At 45.8% G+C, this 18,440-nt stretch overlaps 1 protein-coding gene across 1 annotated transcript in view; it reads left to right on the top strand.

Annotated features, from left to right (window-relative positions):
* The window catches only part of SMYD2 (SET and MYND domain containing 2), a 50,419-nt gene extending 32,371 nt beyond the window's left edge, over nt 1-18,048 (top strand). Inside the window, exons 4-12 of the mRNA XM_068541438.1 lie at nt 487-547; nt 1,245-1,369; nt 6,412-6,479; nt 9,069-9,171; nt 11,450-11,560; nt 12,237-12,357; nt 13,294-13,468; nt 15,531-15,639; nt 17,614-18,048. Of these exons, the coding sequence (XP_068397539.1) occupies nt 487-547; nt 1,245-1,369; nt 6,412-6,479; nt 9,069-9,171; nt 11,450-11,560; nt 12,237-12,357; nt 13,294-13,468; nt 15,531-15,639; nt 17,614-17,694 (954 nt within the window). The 3' untranslated portion in view covers nt 17,695-18,048. The remainder of the gene's footprint in view (nt 1-486; nt 548-1,244; nt 1,370-6,411; nt 6,480-9,068; nt 9,172-11,449; nt 11,561-12,236; nt 12,358-13,293; nt 13,469-15,530; nt 15,640-17,613) is intronic.
* The last annotated feature ends 392 nt before the right edge of the window (nt 18,049-18,440 follow it).

Raw genomic sequence — 18,440 nt, 5'->3', positions numbered from 1 at the left:
TGAATCTGGGCTCACGGATACAACCGAAAGTGTTCTTTTTAAAACATGGAATTTGAGATCATTTTAGCCTATGCTTAAAGAAAGTGTAAAATGGCTGGGGGGTTTGATTTTGTTCCTTTTTAGAAGGAGAAATAATAAATGGGATGGTTCATCTGTAGACTAGGTCCTTTTAAGTCAGGGACCTAAAAAGTTGTTTTCCAGCCACCGTTCTTTCCCATAACAAGCATTTTTGAGCCTACTGTGTGCATAGCATTATCAGGGTGTTAAGAACGTGGCAGATGCTTTTAAAAGCTTTTCAAAAGAGTTCTTTGGATTTGGATGTTAGGCAAACGCTCTCAGAGCCCAAATGGCAGACTCCTTGGCTAGCTCTCTTTACTTCATTCAGAACTATTGCCTTTTTCTTCATGTTGATGTACAAGTGAAAGCACTGTTTTTTGCACTAGGTGTTGAAATCTGTGTCTGTGTGATTTCTTCCCCAATTACTAGAAAATCCACCCAGAGAGAACACCTTCAGAGAAATTGTTAGCCGTGAAGGAGTTTGAATCACGTAAGTCTCCCTGTGACTGGCTGAGGAGTTGTCTTACCCACACATTATCTGTGAATTAGACAGGATTGAGGAAAGGAAGAGATAGCTGGATTCTTAGTGGTGGTGGGGATTTTACAATTACCAGTTTTTATTTTGACTTGTGTGCTGTTTTGAAAAATGAATATAACTTTTTTTTTTTCTGAGTTGCTAGGACTGCTAGGAAATAATTAAGGGGAAGTAGGAACTTACAGGATGAATTATTACATCCCACGCTATCTCCTGCTGGCCCTCCTGGCATGCTGAGTATTTTTTGGATCTTTGCTGAATTGCAGTCCTGTAAACAGCTGACGTCCTTACTGAAAGGCGTTAAATCAGGGGCTGTCCACTTTCTCGATCATGACATAGACTCCAGGGCCAAACGGGGGGCCCTTGACTTGACCAAGCTAGTTATCAGTCATCGCCACTCATTCCTGACCTTGTTGCTAATGGTCAGTTGAAATTCCCTGTCCTGAGTGACTTCCAGTTGTCAGAGGAAGAGAAGAAAGAAATGGCACGCTTTTCTTGCCCTAGGGTTTATCAATTAGACCAAATGAGGGGGAGGAATATTTCCTGGGGGCTCCACGTATTTTTTTCTGCCGCTTCATGCCATTTACAGTACCAAAAGGATATAGCTAGAAATCCAGAGTTTTCTACCAGCTGAATAATGGTTTATCCACAGATCTGGATAAATTAGACAATGAGAAGAAGGATTTGATTCAGAGTGACATTGCTGCTCTCCATCACTTTTACTCCAAGCACCTTGAGTTCCCTGACAACCATAGCCTGGTAGTCCTCTTTGCACAGGTAAGAATGGGAGCATCAGGTGACACTTAGTCTAACCTTTCCCTGCCTGAGTCCCTCTCCCCAGCACGTGGTCGGTGAAGATGAACGAAAGTAGAATGATGGCATCTACTTGGCAACATGGTTCTTGACCTGTTGGGCCCTGTTTTGCATAACCTTGCTAGGTGACCTTGAGCAGATCAGGGTCCTGTCTGTGCTGGCCCTCACTGATGGTGGCACATAGGAAATTCGCCCTACCTCTGCCTCTTGCTGCAGGAAGGGTTTATGAAAACAGAGGAGTTGCCAGTGCCCCAGTACCATGGCATACTGGAAACTGTTTGGATAGAAAAGACCATTTGAGGTTCCTACATTAAATTTTACTCTTCTCTTAAACCTTCCCTTCTGACAGTAGTGGGCTGTTTTTGGTTGTTTGTTTTTGTTTTGTTTTGTTTTTTTACTCCTACCAACACTGTATTGATAAATAGAGGCAAACACAGACGGCCCCAGGAAGGATAGTCACCACGGAGAGGAGCCCAAGTGGGTCTACGTACAGGAAGTCTTTCCTGATGGCTGTGAAGAAATCCTATTTAGAGGAGCCTAGGTTTACCAAAATCAGATATGATAAAAAAAAAAATTAAAGAGGCTTCTAGACAAGAACAACTTAAGGGCGCTAAGGAACTGGCAACCAGCCATTTGGAAAGGCCGAGGCTCCGTTGGGCATGGCTAGGACATGAGAAGACAGTGTGGCCGGCACCCTTTGGCTGGACACAGTCTGGCTGCATCAGTCTTCCTGTTACCGTGAGGGTGGCCCTTCTGGCATGACTTACCAGATCGGATTTCTCTCCCTAACGTACCCTTGCGTTTTCCCTTCCAAGCTGAACGTGTAGTTGAAGGTGACCTTCCCAGAAGGAGAGATGCTGGGATACTGCTCTGTGGGCACAAGTAGTTAACATTCCCCTGCCAGAGCCTTCAGTGCCTCGATGGATAAAAGAGCTTGGGTAGATACTTACACATTTTCACCTTAGAACAGAGTAAGCATCGCCTATATACCCCTTGACCCACTAATTCCATTTTTAGAGATCTAGCCTAAGGAAGTAGTCAGAGATTATGGACAGAAATTGACATGCAAATTGTTTATTGTGTGGTTCTTTTAAAACCAAAAAGAAGAAAGAAAAGTAAAAAAAAGAGAAAAAGAAAAGGAAGTACATATTATATAAATGGTCAGCAGTAGGAGTCTGGTAAATAAATTTTGGCTTAGCCTTATGATGGAAGGTTATGTAACCTTTATAAATTAAATTTCAAAGAATATCTGAAGATGTGAAAAGCGTTGACGATATAACATTAAGTGTAAGAGCAGGGGTATGTGTAATATGAAAATTTACTTACGTAAAACAAAAAGTTGAAATGGAAGTTCACTGTTGGTTATCTCCTGAGTTGTGGAAAATTTTTGCTTTTTCGTTGGACGATTTTTCTGGATTTTCTACAATGAGCATGGATAACTTAAGAAAATACTGAAAAGATGAAAAGCACCCATAGTTCTCCCACTTTAAAAATTGCACATATCAAGAAAGAAGTGAGTCATCACCACTTCATTCACCTACTTGAACCCCTCCGTGAGAAACACTGCGAACAGTTTGATGAGTTCCTTGATAGACTTTATGTTTATATGGATATATTTCTATTGTGTGACTGTCATAATCAGAAAAAAATGCTGTTCTCGGTAAAAGAAAAAATGGGTTCAAGTTATGAGTGTTAACAGACATAATGAAAAACCTTCCTGATTTCATTATATGATCCTGGGATTATTACAGCATATTTCCCTAAGCATCCTAAGTCAGTGGATTTGGGTGACAGTACAAAGTTGAGGAATTGACTTCTCTTCCATTTTTTAAAAAGCTAGATACATGACTTCTTTTCTGGATTAGATGAGGCATGGTTCTGTGAGAAAGCAAGAGAGATGAAATAAATATAGGTATCTTTTCACTGCTAGCTGTGGAAAAAATAACTTTTTTCCAACACAGTAATGCATGCTGATGGGACCTCTCAATGTTGACATAGTAGATATGGGACCATAGTTACCAAAACTCAAGGCACTTGGTGTCACAAGCAGAAATATATTTGTGCTGAAAATGACTCAGAGTCCTTGAAATTTGGACTGACTCAGAAAATCCAGGAGATAGATACAGATATATATATATATACACACACATGCACACACACACACATATATAACTATAGGTAATTAATTCCTTGAAAGACTTTATACTTATCAAATCATAATATCCACTCTGAGATTGTGTGTGTACACATAGGTGCACATGTACGCACACATACATATCTTTTTTCCATATATAAATTTGAAAAGGGACATTCAGTACCCTCAAAGACAACTCTAAAGCAAAACTGAAAAGTGCTGTTCCAGCCCCATGCCACCTTCTGGTCCTGCCTTTCAGCCCTCAGCTGCCTGTCTGCTGTTCCAGCCTCTGAGCCCTTTCCTCCCTCTGGTTTGTGGGAGGGTGTTGTGGGTTAACTCGTGGCCCAGCAGCAGCTGGCCGCAGAAGGTGACTGCACCCCTTTGGCAGCGCTGAGGTGCATTTTAATCACCGGGAACATATGCATGGTTGGGAAATGTATTTTTGGTGTGCAGCCTACATCTAGTCTAAATGCTGATTGTGAGAATAGCTTCAGTAAGGCACTTAGGCCTGATTTGACTTGGAAAAAAAGCACGATGGCCCGTGCATCTCTCTTAACAGGCAAGTTCACTTTTCTTCCCTAGGGATATTTCAGAAGGGAGGGAAAGCTAGCAGGCAAATTGCTATGCAAGTTGGCTTAAACACCATTACCACCCACCTCCAGGAAAGGAACAGTGATGAGACTTTTGCTCACAGGAGCTGTTCTTTGCAATGAAGAAACACACTCTCTCCTCCACAGTGAGAGGAGGGCGGCAGAGGGAATAAAGCCGACCAGTGGTCGTGCAACATTGAAGCCTGAAGGCATTTGGAGTCATAGACAGTCCAGCTGAGAACCTCGAAGAGGAAGAGAGTACGAAGCAAAGGGGCAAGTCTCCTACCCCGACCCCCCAAAGCTAGTCAGGAGCTGTCGGTTCCTAGATCAGCTGTAAAATTGCTAAATTCTCTCATTCGTTCTTCCACTTTGCAGACGTTTGTTGTCATCCTGTGGGTACCAGCCACTGCTGAGGCATGTTAGTATCCAGTCTGAGACTGGGTATAGATCATTCAGTTCCTAGTATGGTGCAGGACGCATACTTCATGCTCCAGTAAATTTTGTTGAATAAATGAAGGTGCTGATTTCTTCTTAACATAATGTTGGTTGATGGTCACTGATTAATGATAGTTGGTAATGTCCTGATGACAGAATAGGTTAGAGTACCTGAAGCTGGCACAAAAAATAGTATGCTAAGTCTTCTACATAAAAATACCCAACACCTCAGGATTTCAAAAACCGTATATTGTTCTACTAACCTACTGCCATCTCTTTTTATGTTGAAAATTGTAAATACTGATTGTAAATGTGTTGAATTGTAAAAACTGCAAGTTAAACCCATCAGAGCCTTTACTTCTCTATGTACCAAGATTTCCAAGCCTTTGACACTGGCCCTTCAATTTTAAGTAAAATTGCAACATTAAGAATCCAGAGATGAGACCAGTTTTAGAAGAAGCATGGTACAGTGAAAAGAAATACTTGTGTTTATGACAGCTTTGCTATCAGAATGTCTAGTTTGAATTTTGACTCCTCTTCTGCCACTTGCTACTTATATGGCCTTGAACAAGTCACTTAATCATTGACTTCCCTGAACCTCAGTTTCCCCATCTGTAAAATGGGTTATGCCAGAGTAGTAGTATGGATTTATGAGAGGGTGAATATGCAGCACCCAGCCCAGTGCCTCGCCCAGAGTAAGTGCTCGGTGGGTGCTAGTTTTACAAAGCCCATCCATTGGCCTGAAACGCTCCAATGTGGTGTGTCTGGTAGGAAGGAGCCTGACTGCAGCTCACGGGGGGAAATCATTCAGCATGTGGGTTTCACAGACAACCTCATATCAGTGGGGGAGAGCAGGGCTCTCAGCCTTTGCCACTGGCTTTGGGTGAGTCACTGCTCCTCTCTGACCTTATTTTCATCATCTGAAAAGTAAAGCGACCGAGTCCCCTTCCAGCTGTGAGGTTTTAGATCCAAATGAAAAACACCCACCGAATAAACTGTCTCCCAGGAGCCTGGGTGTTCCTGGAGAGCACAGATTTTGGCCCGTTCTTCCTTCTCTGCACAGTGCCCAACATATAAGGGTTCCTCGGAGGATGTCTGTGGAAAGAGTGAGTTTATGAAACAGCCGGAAATTGGGGAAGTATAGTCCTTACTTTCAGCCTATGAGCTCTAAATTAGACTTCCAGGATGTTGAGAGCTGCCCTTGCTGATTTTCAATGTAATATTTCTTTTCAAATATTGAACAAGTGGCCAGTAGTTGATGTGGCTGAGGCATGAAGGAACATTCTCAGTCCCAAGTAGCTTCAGGGCCTTGGTCCCCCCGCCTCTCAAGGGGATGGACAGCAGTTGGATTAGCTATGTAAAGGCTTCATATTTGCCGCCTCACCTTATGAGCTAGGTACCAGGTTAAGTGACTCCTTTTTTTAATGGAGGAAAACCGAGGGCAGAGGGACACGGTGATGGGCTTAAGATCCCACACCAGGTCTGTGACATAATTAGGATTAGAGTGCAGATGTCCTGACTCCCATGCAGATCTGCAGACTTCAGTCCTTGGAGCCTTAGTGGTTTGTTGTGCTCTTGGGCTACCATGGGCAGGTGGGCAGGTGGGCTAGATTAAGGGTGCTTCAGCCCTGACAGTTCTGCTTATATTTGTTTACACATGAGACTGATCTGTAAGCTGTGTTTGAACATAAGATACCTTGGCCAAAAGAAAGGTTTTCAAATCACTAAACCAAACATCTTCCTAGTTAATTTGTTAAAGGTCAAGATTAAAGAAATGATTTCTATCCAGAGAGAAGCTTTAGCTCATTTTTTTTTTCTTTCTCTCTCCCCCTCCTTTCTCACTGCAGGTTAACTGTAACGGCTTCACAATTGAAGATGAAGAACTTTCTCATTTGGGATCAGCAATATTTCCTGAGTAGGCTGAGTGTGACTTCATTTCTTTTCTTTTTACTTATTTAGCACTGATTTGATTTTTTTTTTTTTGATTTTTAAATAACCTCCCTAACTACATGTGGCAGACATGAAACTCCAAGTGAATTAAGTCCCCTTTTTAATTATGCCAGATTTCAAAATATTTCCCCTGCATTTAAGGATCTGAAGGTAGTAGTTAAGACAACAGTTGCTTGTTAAGTCCTGCTAGGTAGAGAGTTGTTATTAAAGAATATTTTAGAGTGTGCATAGAAGGAACAGCCCAGGCCCTGCTGAGAAATTTGCTTTTTGCATATCTGTGGTTCTGGGAATCTTTGGGTTTCTTCCACTCAAAGGAAAACATTAATTGCCAAGAATTGGCTGTAGACTTACGTAGAGACTATGTAAGCTTCTTGCCCATCTGTCCTTTTTGAAAAATACCAGTATAGAAACAGCACATTTTGGAGGGAGAATATGCTAAAGCAGTGAACTAGGGAAAAATTTCAAAGAACTATAGGATTTTTCTTTATGTTAGGAATACTCAAGAAATTCAAGAAAGGCCAGCCAGTTGAGCAACGGAGATCATTATAGCTCTGATTGTAATGGACTGCCAAGCATGGCTTTGCCGTTATCTATTTGATGGACAGGATAGTCTCCAAATGCGTCAGTCCCCTGACATCAAGCCCTGGCTTCACAGATGGAGCAAAGGAGCCCTTCCTGCATCCCCTGTCTTGAGTTCCTCCACATTGTAGATTAGTTTCATCTAAAAAGATGTTGCTTAATATAAACTACAGGAGCCTGTGCCTCTAGGTTGAAGCGATTGCAGGAAACCCTGAACACCCATGCTTTGGCCGTGGATGGAACGTGAGCCCTACATGTCTGTCTGTTGCTGCCCAGCTCTGTGCATCATACGGGTCTGAAAGAGAAGAATCTGTTCAGGTCCATGTCCCCTGATCAGCTGTCACAGGCTTTCTTGAACCAGAGAAACAAAATGTTTATTCCCATAGTTGTATTACTGTTTCTGTGGCCAAAATGGTGTCATCCGCAGTTTGAATTCTGATGGTGAGGAAAGAAGTGGTTTGGGGATAGGTTCTTTGGGACCTTTGCCCTTGGGAAAAGGAAGGAGAAAAAGAGAAAGGTGATTAGACCCTCTTTAGAAGGCTCATCTTGACATCTTCAGCCCTGACATGAGCTCTGGAATGTCTGCTCTTGGTACGTGAAAGGTCGAAAGCAAGGCTAAGAGTGGTGGTGCTTGAGGTTTCACCCTGTCCAGCAGTTGCCGAGAGAACGGCGGTACCAAGAGCGTGAGTTGTGATAGATGTCCTGCCTTCGGGCAGCTCCCCCGCCTTCATGAGAAAGATTGCCAGGAGTCTGTCTTGAAATGAGTTACTTAATACTTTTGCAAAATGGTTCTAGAAACCTGCTCTTCCACTAAGAACAACCTCTGGTGCCTTTCTTTATCAGATTTCCTAGGGCCTGATTCCCTGTGCATGACTTGCCGGGAAGCAGGGTGGAGGTGACCCTCCCCACGGACAAGACAGGGAAGCCGCCGCATGGCCCTGCCCATGGCAGCAACCCCCTTCACCCAGACCTCTAGCAGCCGCTCCCCTGGTACATGACAGTCTGGGGGCAGCTCCTCTGCATCAGGCTCTCCAACCCCCTTGCTTTTTTGTGATCGTGGAGCAAACAGGAGAAGGGGTTTTGGTCATTGGGGGTCAAGCGAGTCACACCGGCCACCAGAGCCATGATGCACAGGGATGTGAGTGCCCATCTGAGCCCCAGTTTGGATCCAGGCAGTTTTAATTGGAGGGAAAAAAATCCCTTTGGCAGAAATCATATCAGCATTGTGATTTCCAAGGCAGCATTTTCAGAGATCAAGCACTTTTCCCCTGTAGTTTAGAAATTTCTGTTCTCAGAACTTTGACCTTGATATAATCAGAAAGCTCAAAGCCCTCGCATAGGCGACTCTCTCTGTCCTCGCCGTCCCTGTAAAGCAGACCGCAAGCAGCAGGAGCAGCAATGTCCCAATTTTCCAGATGAGGAAATTGAGGTGCAGAGACTCAGACGGGCTCCTCCAGGTCTCTCAGGGGATCACACACCCTCACTCAGGAAGCCGGCATCTCCCGCGGTGGCGATTTCTCAGCATCTGAAGACAGCATGTTAGAAATCATCCTCTGATATAAAAAGCTACCTGGCAGTGACAGCCCATTTGCCTTGTACGGTGTCCGGTGGAGAGGCAGTTCACTGTAGGTGTTGAGTTTTGAGTCCTGCATCTAACAGGAAGGAACTTGTTGTTGTTGCTGTTTTTATCGTTGTGTGTGGGGTTTTTTTTGGTTTTGTTTTTGGCTTAGATATCACCGTTTTGGATTGCAGATTTCACTTTTCAGTATTGTTCAAATTTAAGATGTTAGATATTGTCATAATTGCATGCACAACAACCTCTTAGACTCTGATGGCCACATGTTAGATTTTTTTTTTTTTTTTTAATGTCTTACAAAGATCCAGTTTCTGTAACTTAGCAAGTAAGTGGCCAAGGAGTTACCTAACAGTCCGTCTGCCTTCCTGAGAACATTGGGTTTTCTCTTCTGATTGACAGTGTTGCACTGATGAATCATAGTTGTTGCCCCAATGTCATTGTGACCTACAAGGGGACCCTGGCAGAAGTCAGAGCTGTACAGGAAATCCACCCAGGAGAGGAGGTGAGTGCATGGCCGAGGGCATCCGTGGTGGTGGGTACCATCCTCAGTCCCTCCAGGGTCCAGGATCAGACCTGTGGCATGATCCAAACTTTCGGCTTCCATTTGGCGCTCGCCATGTCCATCTGTGGCCAAGAAAAAGAAACCAGGGAAGAATAAATTCGAGTAAGTTTCCTCACAAAGATTTATAGAAAAATGAGACTGCCAAAATGACCAAAATGCAATCTTAGAGTCTGTGTATTCCCATTTCCAAATAATTGGGTTTGAGTTTGTTTCTGATTCATGAATTTTGGCCTGTTCCCCCCTGGCCCGCAAAGAGAAAAGCAACCCGGCAGTAGCTAACGAGTTACAACTCCAAGTGACATCAATGGTTCACGTCGTATCAGTTCCACATCTGAACTTGGGAGGGTTCACTTTCTAGGAATGGAATGCTGATGGCCAGGTGTACACACTGATGGGACAGAGAGGCAGTCTGTGGCCAAGGGCCACCATTAGCTTCCCTCCCTAACTTAGGGATATGGAGCGAATCTGGTCAGTGATTCCCTTCTCCTTTCCTGTGCTGTGGGTCCATGACTACCATGTCAGGTGCCTTGAGAACTCTGGCCAGGCCTCGCCAGATGTATGCTATACTTTCTTAAAGTAAATCCTAATATCCCTAGCAAGACACATGAATTTTTAGGGAATGTAATCACCCACTTTAGGTACATTTCAGTTTAAATAATCTCTAATGCTGTTTTTTAAGTTGCATGTCTGGATATTTAGAATTGTTTAAATATCATGATTAGTGTGTGAAATGATATGGGCCTCGGTTTCTCGGGACGTTGTTAACTAATCCACAGCTAAACTGAGAGCCCCACGCCCCAGGTACAGATCAGACTTTCCACCCTTTGTGGAATTCTTCCTGAGGAAGGCATCTTGTTTTGAGTCAGGGTATCTTGGTTTCCGAATGTCTTGTGGAGGCTGCCCAGTGCCTCTTTTGTTAAAACAGCCGATTGCAGTCAGTAGGAACCTAAGTCACCAGGACCCATGCTTGGGGCTGCCTGGAGCAGTTTGTCACCTGGACTGGCTGTGTCTGGGCCACGAGCGGCCTTTGTCGCCATCTTCTGGGCCCTTCTGTCTGTTGCACCATGTGCCCATCAGTCATTTCAAAGAGATGAGGCAGGCTCTGGCCACTGGGGCAGGGCAAGGCTTGCTCCTGTCGTTTTGCCCTCCTGCTGTCACAAATCAGAAATGCAATCTCCTCCTTTTGGGCAAGTCACTGTTTTGGGGGTTACCTGCCCTACAAAGGGGAAAAAGCCACTCCCTGGGGTGTCAGATGAGCCACAGGGTTTCTGTTACTGCCTGTTGCACTGGGGAGAGCTCAGGGCACCTGCAAGCACCTAGCCTGTGTGGGTCCCCCACCCTCGCCTGCCTGCCAGCGCCCGAGGTTACTGGCACAGTGACGGCTTTGGGACATCCATCTGTTCAGTCAGACGTTGGCCTGATGGTGTGGGATGAGCAGCGAGTGCCATCCCAGTGAGTAGATAATGGACAGTTAAATGCCGGCCTCCTCCATATGCTCCAAGTCTCAGTTATAGAGCCCGTTAGAAAAAAGCAAGGACGGGAGAACTTGATGAGCCCAAAGGTATGACTCTTCCAAGTACTCTGGCCCGGCTGGGTAAGGCAGCAGCTTGCTGGTGGCCCAGGAACTGCATCCTCCCTGTGCTGGCCTGTCCCGGCCTGCTGAGCCGAGCTTCCTGCTCCTTTGCCGGCTGATGGCAGGGTGAAGGGAAACATACCGTGTGTGTGTTCATGTTCCCCCTGCACCCACCCAGCAGTGCATCTAGGCCGTCCCAGGTTGTGAGATCAAAGAGGCTAAACAAAGACCAGGAAGAGATAGTGCAGGGCCAATCCCAAGGATGAGTAAGCGCTTTGCCCATCATGGCCTTTGCTTCTATACACAAGACAAGGGCATCTACTGCTGGGCCAGAGTCACAGCTTGCTCTCTGGGGAGGAAGGAAGCGGGATGCTTTCAACCTTCCAAATTACCGTTTTAGGGATTCCTTGATTCTGTAGGAGATGGGTAGAGAAGCCCTTTCTCTCCACCACAAGGAGGTGAACAACACTAGCGGACGCTCAGTTTAAGGAATTCGGTGTGCTAAGGTAAAGACTGTATCCTGAGCTCTGGCCCTCCTGTCCCCCTGCACGGTCACCATCAGGAATGTTTGCAGAGGCGACAGGCAGGATAAGGTGTGAGTTGGCCTGTAGCAATCTGCAGCATCAACTTTTTGGACCCCCTTAGGTTTTTACCAGCTACATTGACCTCCTGTACCCGACAGAAGATAGAAATGACCGGTTAAGAGATTCTTATTTCTTTACCTGTGAGTGCCAGGAATGCACCACCAAAGACAAGGTAAACTCCCCAACCCAGCACAAGTGCCGACTGTGCTCTCTCTCTCAGGGCCTCCGTGCCAAGCGAGCGCCCCTGTCTGACTTGGGGCGTCTCCTCCTGTCGTATTTTTGAGGCTTTAAACCCGCCTTACTAGCATAGCCCCAGGGGAATCCAGTTAGACCAGATCTTTGTTCAAACCTGATTCTCGCAGCTGATTAAAACATTTCCATCACATTGTTCAAGTAAGAGAAGGATTTGCCAAATTGCTATGTCTTGAAAAGAAATGGCTGCTCAAAAGAGAGGGAAGGGAAAAAGCACATGAGAAACATGTTCAAGCTTTCCCACCTATTCACCAGAATCTGAAGAATTTTCTCTGGCATTGTGCAAATTATTTTGTCAGTGCCACCCCTCCTTATTCTATTCTCTTGATTTCACTGATGTCTGAACACACATATCTGCCCCCAGCAAACATATTCTCGGTGTCTTGCCTAGATAAGGAGGGTCTAGAAAATTAATTTTTTTGTAAAAAAAGTAATGAGTATTGAACTTCTCTTAGATCCCCTGCCTGATTCCCTTTCATTCTTTTGTAACTTTAGAATGGGTAGGCCTCTACCTCTGCATGGGAAAACGTGCTATTTGAGAGGTCTCCCCATCAGTATGGTTTCCATGGGAAGTAACCTGTGGACATTTCCCTCAGGATAAGGCCAAGGTGGAAATCCGGAAGCTCAGTGACCCCCCAAAGGCAGAAGCCATCCGTGACATGGTCAGATACGCACGCAATGTCATTGAGGAGTTCCGGCGGGCCAAGCACTACAAATATATCCTTTACAACCATCCCTCCCTTACAGGGGGTGTTGGGGAGTTGGGCACGGGGAACAGGAGAAGAATGGGTTTCAGATTCTGAATACTGGAGGAAGGATGTGTCCTGGTAAATGTTTAAAGACTTACTCCCCATCCATCACTTGGAGTCAACTACGTCAGCATTTCATGATGTTGACCTTATCTATTTCTCCTCGTTTGACTAGTTTGCTCAGGAGCACATCCTTGTGGAAGACTTTTATTGTCTAAAACTGCAGAACAGTTCCTTGAAGACCCTCACTGACTGGGTATCTTCCTTTGGGCAAGGCGCCTCACCAAGGGCTTTGCTGTGTAACAGATGGAAACAGGCTCATAGATAGCAAGTAACTTGCCCAAGGGACACCGTTCACCAGGGCAGAGCCAGGTTTTGCCCCAGGTCTGCTAGCACAATCCATATTCTTAACCGCTACGGTATAGCATTTTCTTGGGTGTTGAAAAGGCATTAGATTCGTACTGAAGAAAGAAAGAAAACCAGTGACAGGAAATTGGAGAAAGGCACTTTTTTTTCTGAGTGTAAAAAAGAACGTTCCCATGGTGGGGACTTTTTCCTTAAGAACTTTAGCGAAAGTTCTCAGCTTGGGTGAGGATTTAAATTTAACTAGAAAATTGAAAATTTTTGATTCTAGTCAACATTGTTTACAGCTGAAAGGAGGCTCTGTTCCCTGTGGCTAAAATTCTTTGTGTTTAACAGCTGAGGTCTCCAGTTTTTTCCTAGTCTTTTTCCTCCAGAAAAATGTGACTCCTTTCACCTTTGCCCGGCTTTCTGTCATTTACTTTTTCGGAGGGTGAAGGTAGGGGTGGAGTGAACAAAATAGTTTAACTCCTTGCCCCTGGGGCCTTGGGAAGCCTCCTGGCTGATCTGCCAGTAGCCTGTCCTTTCCTTGACTCCAGAGCACCCCCTAGTGAGCTGCTGGAGATCTGCGAGCTCAGCCAGGAGAAGATGAGCTGCGTGTTTGAGGACAGTAACGTGTACATGCTGCACATGATGTACCAGGCCATGGGCGTCTGCTTGTACATGCAGGACTGGGAGGGAGCCCTGCGGTACGGACGGAAAATCATCCAGCCCTACAGGTGATCGCAGTGGCTCTTCCCATCATCTTAGCACAGAATGGAAGTGGGTGATTCAGAATGGTCCCTTGGCTGTTCTGTCTTGACGCTGTCATGCTGGAGCACGCCAGGAGCAGCTCTCTCTCCTCTGTACACATCTTGAGGTGCAGGCGCAGGGTGCTTCCACTGGGCCCGGCCTGTGCCCTCCACCACCCAGAAGAGGCACCCGGGGAGGCAGGTTGAGGTGACACAGGGGGTGCTGGGGCAGGGTCCCTCCCAGGACCCCTCCAGGGTGCTCCGTCCACAGTAGTTAATTCAGACCGGTATTCAAAAGCCACCGGTTTGTTTCGTTTCCCTCCCATGCCTTCCAAGTTAAATGGCACTTAGTAATCCACTAGTGGTGGTCTCAGAAACCCTGCTTTTCTGTCCCCTTCTTTTGCTTTTTTCAGGGTGCAGCATCAGTTTTGCAAATGGGGAAACTCTGGGACTGGTGTCTTGTCTGTGGTTATTTAATATCCTCCCCTAGATTTGAATAAAACAAGTTGGATTTTTAACTTGTGGTAATAATGAATGTTAACCACGGGGAAGTTTCCATGTTGAGAGGGTTAGTAAACCTTAAAGTGGGTGACAGAAGGAGGCTCTGAGTAGCCACTTCAGGGCCTGGCTGGCCTAGATCAGATCACTGGGGCGTCTGTTAAACACGTTGACATTATGCATTTACCGGGTCCTCTCCAGGCAGGACCAAGTGGATCAGAATCTCTGGGTATTGGACTTGAAATCTCTGTGTTCCAGAAGCACCCTGAGGGCTTTTGAGAAGCCCTCAGTACTCCTTCAAGTTCTAAGATTGGGGACTGTAAAGTTTATGTCCAGTCTGAATTTCCACGACCCAGTCGGCCCTCCACTTACCGCACAGTGCCCTGATTAGCCAGCGGGGGGAGCCCATGGGGGAAGCCAGCTCCTAAAATCTGCCCCTGGAAACAGAATTTGACACTTCAGGGATAATCTCAAAGCCTATCCTTCTTCCTGAGGTGGGTGAGGAAGTCCTCTGGGCCATGTACACTTCCCTCTGTAGATCGGGCCATGTACACTTCCCTCTGTAGATCTGTAGGGAGAGAGACAGAGAATGAGAGTGAATGTTGGCCTTGTGGTTGCTCTCCCAGCAGGGCTTGCTGTGCTGGACCCTCTGTTAGCTTAGGGAGCTCTTCTTGGGGGCCCAGCCCTGGCCTTCTCTTGGTTGCTGGCTCTAGGGATCCCTCTGGGCAGCGAGCTGCCCGCTGCCTAGGAATACAGCTAGAATGTGTCTGTTTTGGATGGACTTTGAGGATAGAGCAGGTAGAACAGACCAGCCTGTAAATAAACACCTCGAACACACACACGTGTGTGCGCGCGCGCGCACACACACACACACGCACACGCACACACACACACACACCCTCCCCCCCCCCGCCTCCTGGTCTCTGTTCCTAGGGAGCTGGCTCCTTCCTAGGCAGGCCCCATCAGTCAGCCTTCAGTTAAAACCAGAGAGAACACCTGCTGTCTACAAAGCCTTCTCCTGGGCAATAGAGAAGGAATATCTAGAAGAAGTAGGAGGTGTGTACCTGACTTCAGAGAGCTTATAATTTTGCCAAACCAACTGATATCATAGAGTGTGACAGAAAGCCAAGGTCTTGAGACAGTGGTATGTTTGTATCTCTAAGTATACTATCTTTTTAATATGAGGGGATAGGCCTGTTGTCCTCATAAAGAGGGGATTTTCCCAATGCCCTGCGATGCGTGCACCTAAAAGACAAAAATCTGGGGCTGGGACCGAATGCTGTGTTTATACATGTTTCTCCATAGGATCTCCCCTGTAGTTTTTATGTGGTTTTTCAGAAACACACGAACTGCATAAAATGAAGTGCATCCACGATGGGTAGACAGGGTTGAACCATCCATGCCCTCCACCCAGCACCTGCCGGGGTCTGGAGGAGCCTGCCTGCTGTGGAGGGTGTGGCCGTCAGCTGGGCGACCACAGCTCACCGCACCCGGCCTGTGGGCTCCCGGCAGCCGTTGACAAGGTGGCCTGTTGTCTCTTCTCTTCTTCCAGTAAGCACTATCCTCTGTACTCCCTCAACGTGGCCTCCATGTGGCTGAAGCTGGGAAGATTGTACATGGGCCTGGAGAACAAAGCTGCTGGGGAGAGAGCTCTGAAAAAGGTATGTGTGTGATGGGAGGTTAGGACGCCCAGTGCCTGACGGACTCCTCACACGTCCCTTCCTGCAGGACTCGGGTGACTGACGGGGTCGTCGAGAGAGACTAGCCCTTGGCCGCCCTCCGGCCATAGGAGTGGGAGGGGGTGGATTCGGCAGGGGGCAGGGTGGTAAGTAACTGAGCCTTTGGCAAGTTTGCATCCTGACCCTTCTGTTGGGAAAGGGGTGTCCACATTGTGGTTACAGGTTCACGGCTGTGGGGAAAGGGGTACTGCCCTTTGTCCCCTGGGAAGCCGTGGAAGTGCTATAAGTATGTGATCATGATACGAGGCTGGCATTATTAAAATGTCTTTTCTGGTCCACTATTACCGATAAAAAGAAAGAAAAAATTAAAAAGAGGCCATGGATAGGTCAGGAGACCGTAGTGAGGGAATTCTCCAAATTTCTGCCCTTCAGGATTTCCAGACTCGTGTTGCCTGATTGTGGTGAAATCAAGGCAGTTGGGTCTGGAGAGGCCCTCAGCCTGAGGATTATCCATTTGCAGTTTCTAAAATAGGCTTAGTAGTCATTGTCAGCGTTCATTGAGTATGGTTATGTGCCAGGACCTGCCAGTGGGCCAGGGGCCAGGCCCTGCCGCTCACAGAAGCACAGCCACTATGCCAAGTATTGGTTCTCATTGCTGTTTATATAGGAATCAACAGTTGATAAAATACAATCTTTGGGACAATTATTATTTATGTAGAAGACAAAAGTTGTTAAAATATAACCTTTGGGACAGTCTGTTTATACCTGTTAAGAGAATCTTTCTGAAAGTTGGGGCCGTGGACTAGGCCTGGATGCCTAATTCTCCAGATTCCCCAAATCTTCCCAATACGGTATACGGAAAGATGGAGTAAGGTCCGACATCCCAAATGGAAGGGCCAGGGCTGAGCCAGCCTAGAAGTGGGAGTTAAGAATAAAATTTTCTGTTTTTAAACTGTGGAATTTGTCTTCTAAGATGACATTTATTGCCTTGGTGAGGTTGGAAAAAATTTAACCAGTTAGGTCTCAACGGCAGAGTGCTGTTAAGTAACTAATTGCTGATCACTGAAGGATAGAGTAGATCTGAGGGAGAAACACGAGTCCTGACGTGAATGCAGAGGGCAAGGAGAGACATTTAAACCAGGCGATTCCTGAAGGCTTGCACTCCTGTTGGTTTGAGATCTAGGAAGAGAATGGTAGAACAGAAAGGAAGGCCCGTCAGAGTCACAGGCCATCAAAAATTCCCTGTTTGGGGGACGTGGGAATAATTTAAGTTTTTCGATCTGTGAAGAATACAGTTGAATACAAAAGAGCAAAATAAATTATTATGGATTACATTAGATATGTAATTCCTTTATGCCAGACACTATTCTAAACACTTGATGTGTATCAACAACTCTGAGAGGTATGTATTATTCCTATTTTACAGATGAGGAAAGTGAGGCACAGAGTAGTTAAGTGAATTGCCCAAGGTCACACAGCTAGAAAGTAATGGAGCCACTGGAAACTCTTGCACTTAAAGAAACCTTATTAAATATGTGCCCTCTGGATTCCTCACATGAAACTTGTGCCTATTTTTAAGTTTTTAAAGAATATGTATAAAGACGTAAGCATGCACTTTTTGAAAGGGAAAAACTTTTTAGTCATGTCTTACACATCAGTAATATGAACTAAAATCAAAAAGGTTTGTCCCTAAATCAATTTCTCTATCATTTCTTCAGCTACTGAAGAATGTTTTCCTCAGCAGTCGAGACTGGGTGACTAGTTGGATGTGAGAGAATCTTGTCCTTCTTTCTTTTTTAAAAAAAAAGCCAGACTCTGGAGGCTAACACAGGCTCTGAAAGCCAGTTTGCATCCTGTGCCTTCAAGCAGAGAGGTCCAGCCTGAATTAAAGTTAACCCCGGGGGAGGGGCAAGGGGACTGGCTTCAGGCTCTCAACCCCTGTTCTCTCTCTCCTAGGCCATTGCCATCATGGAAGTAGCTCATGGCAAAGACCACCCATACATTTCTGAGATCAAACAGGAAATTGAAAGCCACTGAAACTATGCTGACATTTTAGTTTTTACTTAAATCCAAGTGCAGAAACCTTCGAGGATTTGACTGTTTCAAATCATACACGTCATGCCAGCATCTCTGTAAACTCATTGGAATGAAAACACGACTTGCACTTAACCTTACAAATGGCTTACTTGGATGTTGGTCTTAATCTTTAACCTTAACATCAAATTAATTTTTGAATGCTTTTTTTCCCTAAAAGATAATGGCATGGTTTCATATATTATAATATACTTTGGACAGATTGCATTTAAAAATGCAGTTATTTTTCCCTTCGTGCCTACTGTAATGTTCTAAACATACATGAATTATGAAAGAGAATTAAAAAAGGTAATAGTATATGAAGTTTGTGTTTTCCTCTGTCGGTCGTGGGGCGGGGGGGATGTCGAAGTGGTGATGGAGCCGGGTCTTGGCACGGATGTTGCACCTGTTCTGCATCAGGCAGGGAGCCCCGGCACGCCCACCCCCAGGAGTGGGCTCTGCGGCCTCCTTAGCCTGCAGCTGCTTTCCCTGTACAGTGCCCATGGAGGACGGCAAGACCCAGGACTGAGAAGGTGCAAGAGGGAAGAAAGGTATCAGTAGCTGGGAGCAGTTGAGTGATATGGGTGCCCCTCCCTGGCAGGAGAATGCATCAGTTTCAGTTTTTCTGTCCAGTGTCTGGTATCCCTTCAGTGCATAATGATTCTGTGCAGTACTCTCCTTGTTTGGAAATACTCCAGGGTAAGCCTGAG

This window comes from Eschrichtius robustus, chromosome 3, assembly GCF_028021215.1.
Source record: "Eschrichtius robustus isolate mEscRob2 chromosome 3, mEscRob2.pri, whole genome shotgun sequence".
In the NCBI taxonomy this organism is placed as follows: Eukaryota; Metazoa; Chordata; class Mammalia; order Artiodactyla; family Eschrichtiidae; genus Eschrichtius; species Eschrichtius robustus.
The sequence above is the reverse complement of the archived record's forward strand: the minus strand, read 5'-3'. Positions and strand labels throughout refer to the sequence as shown.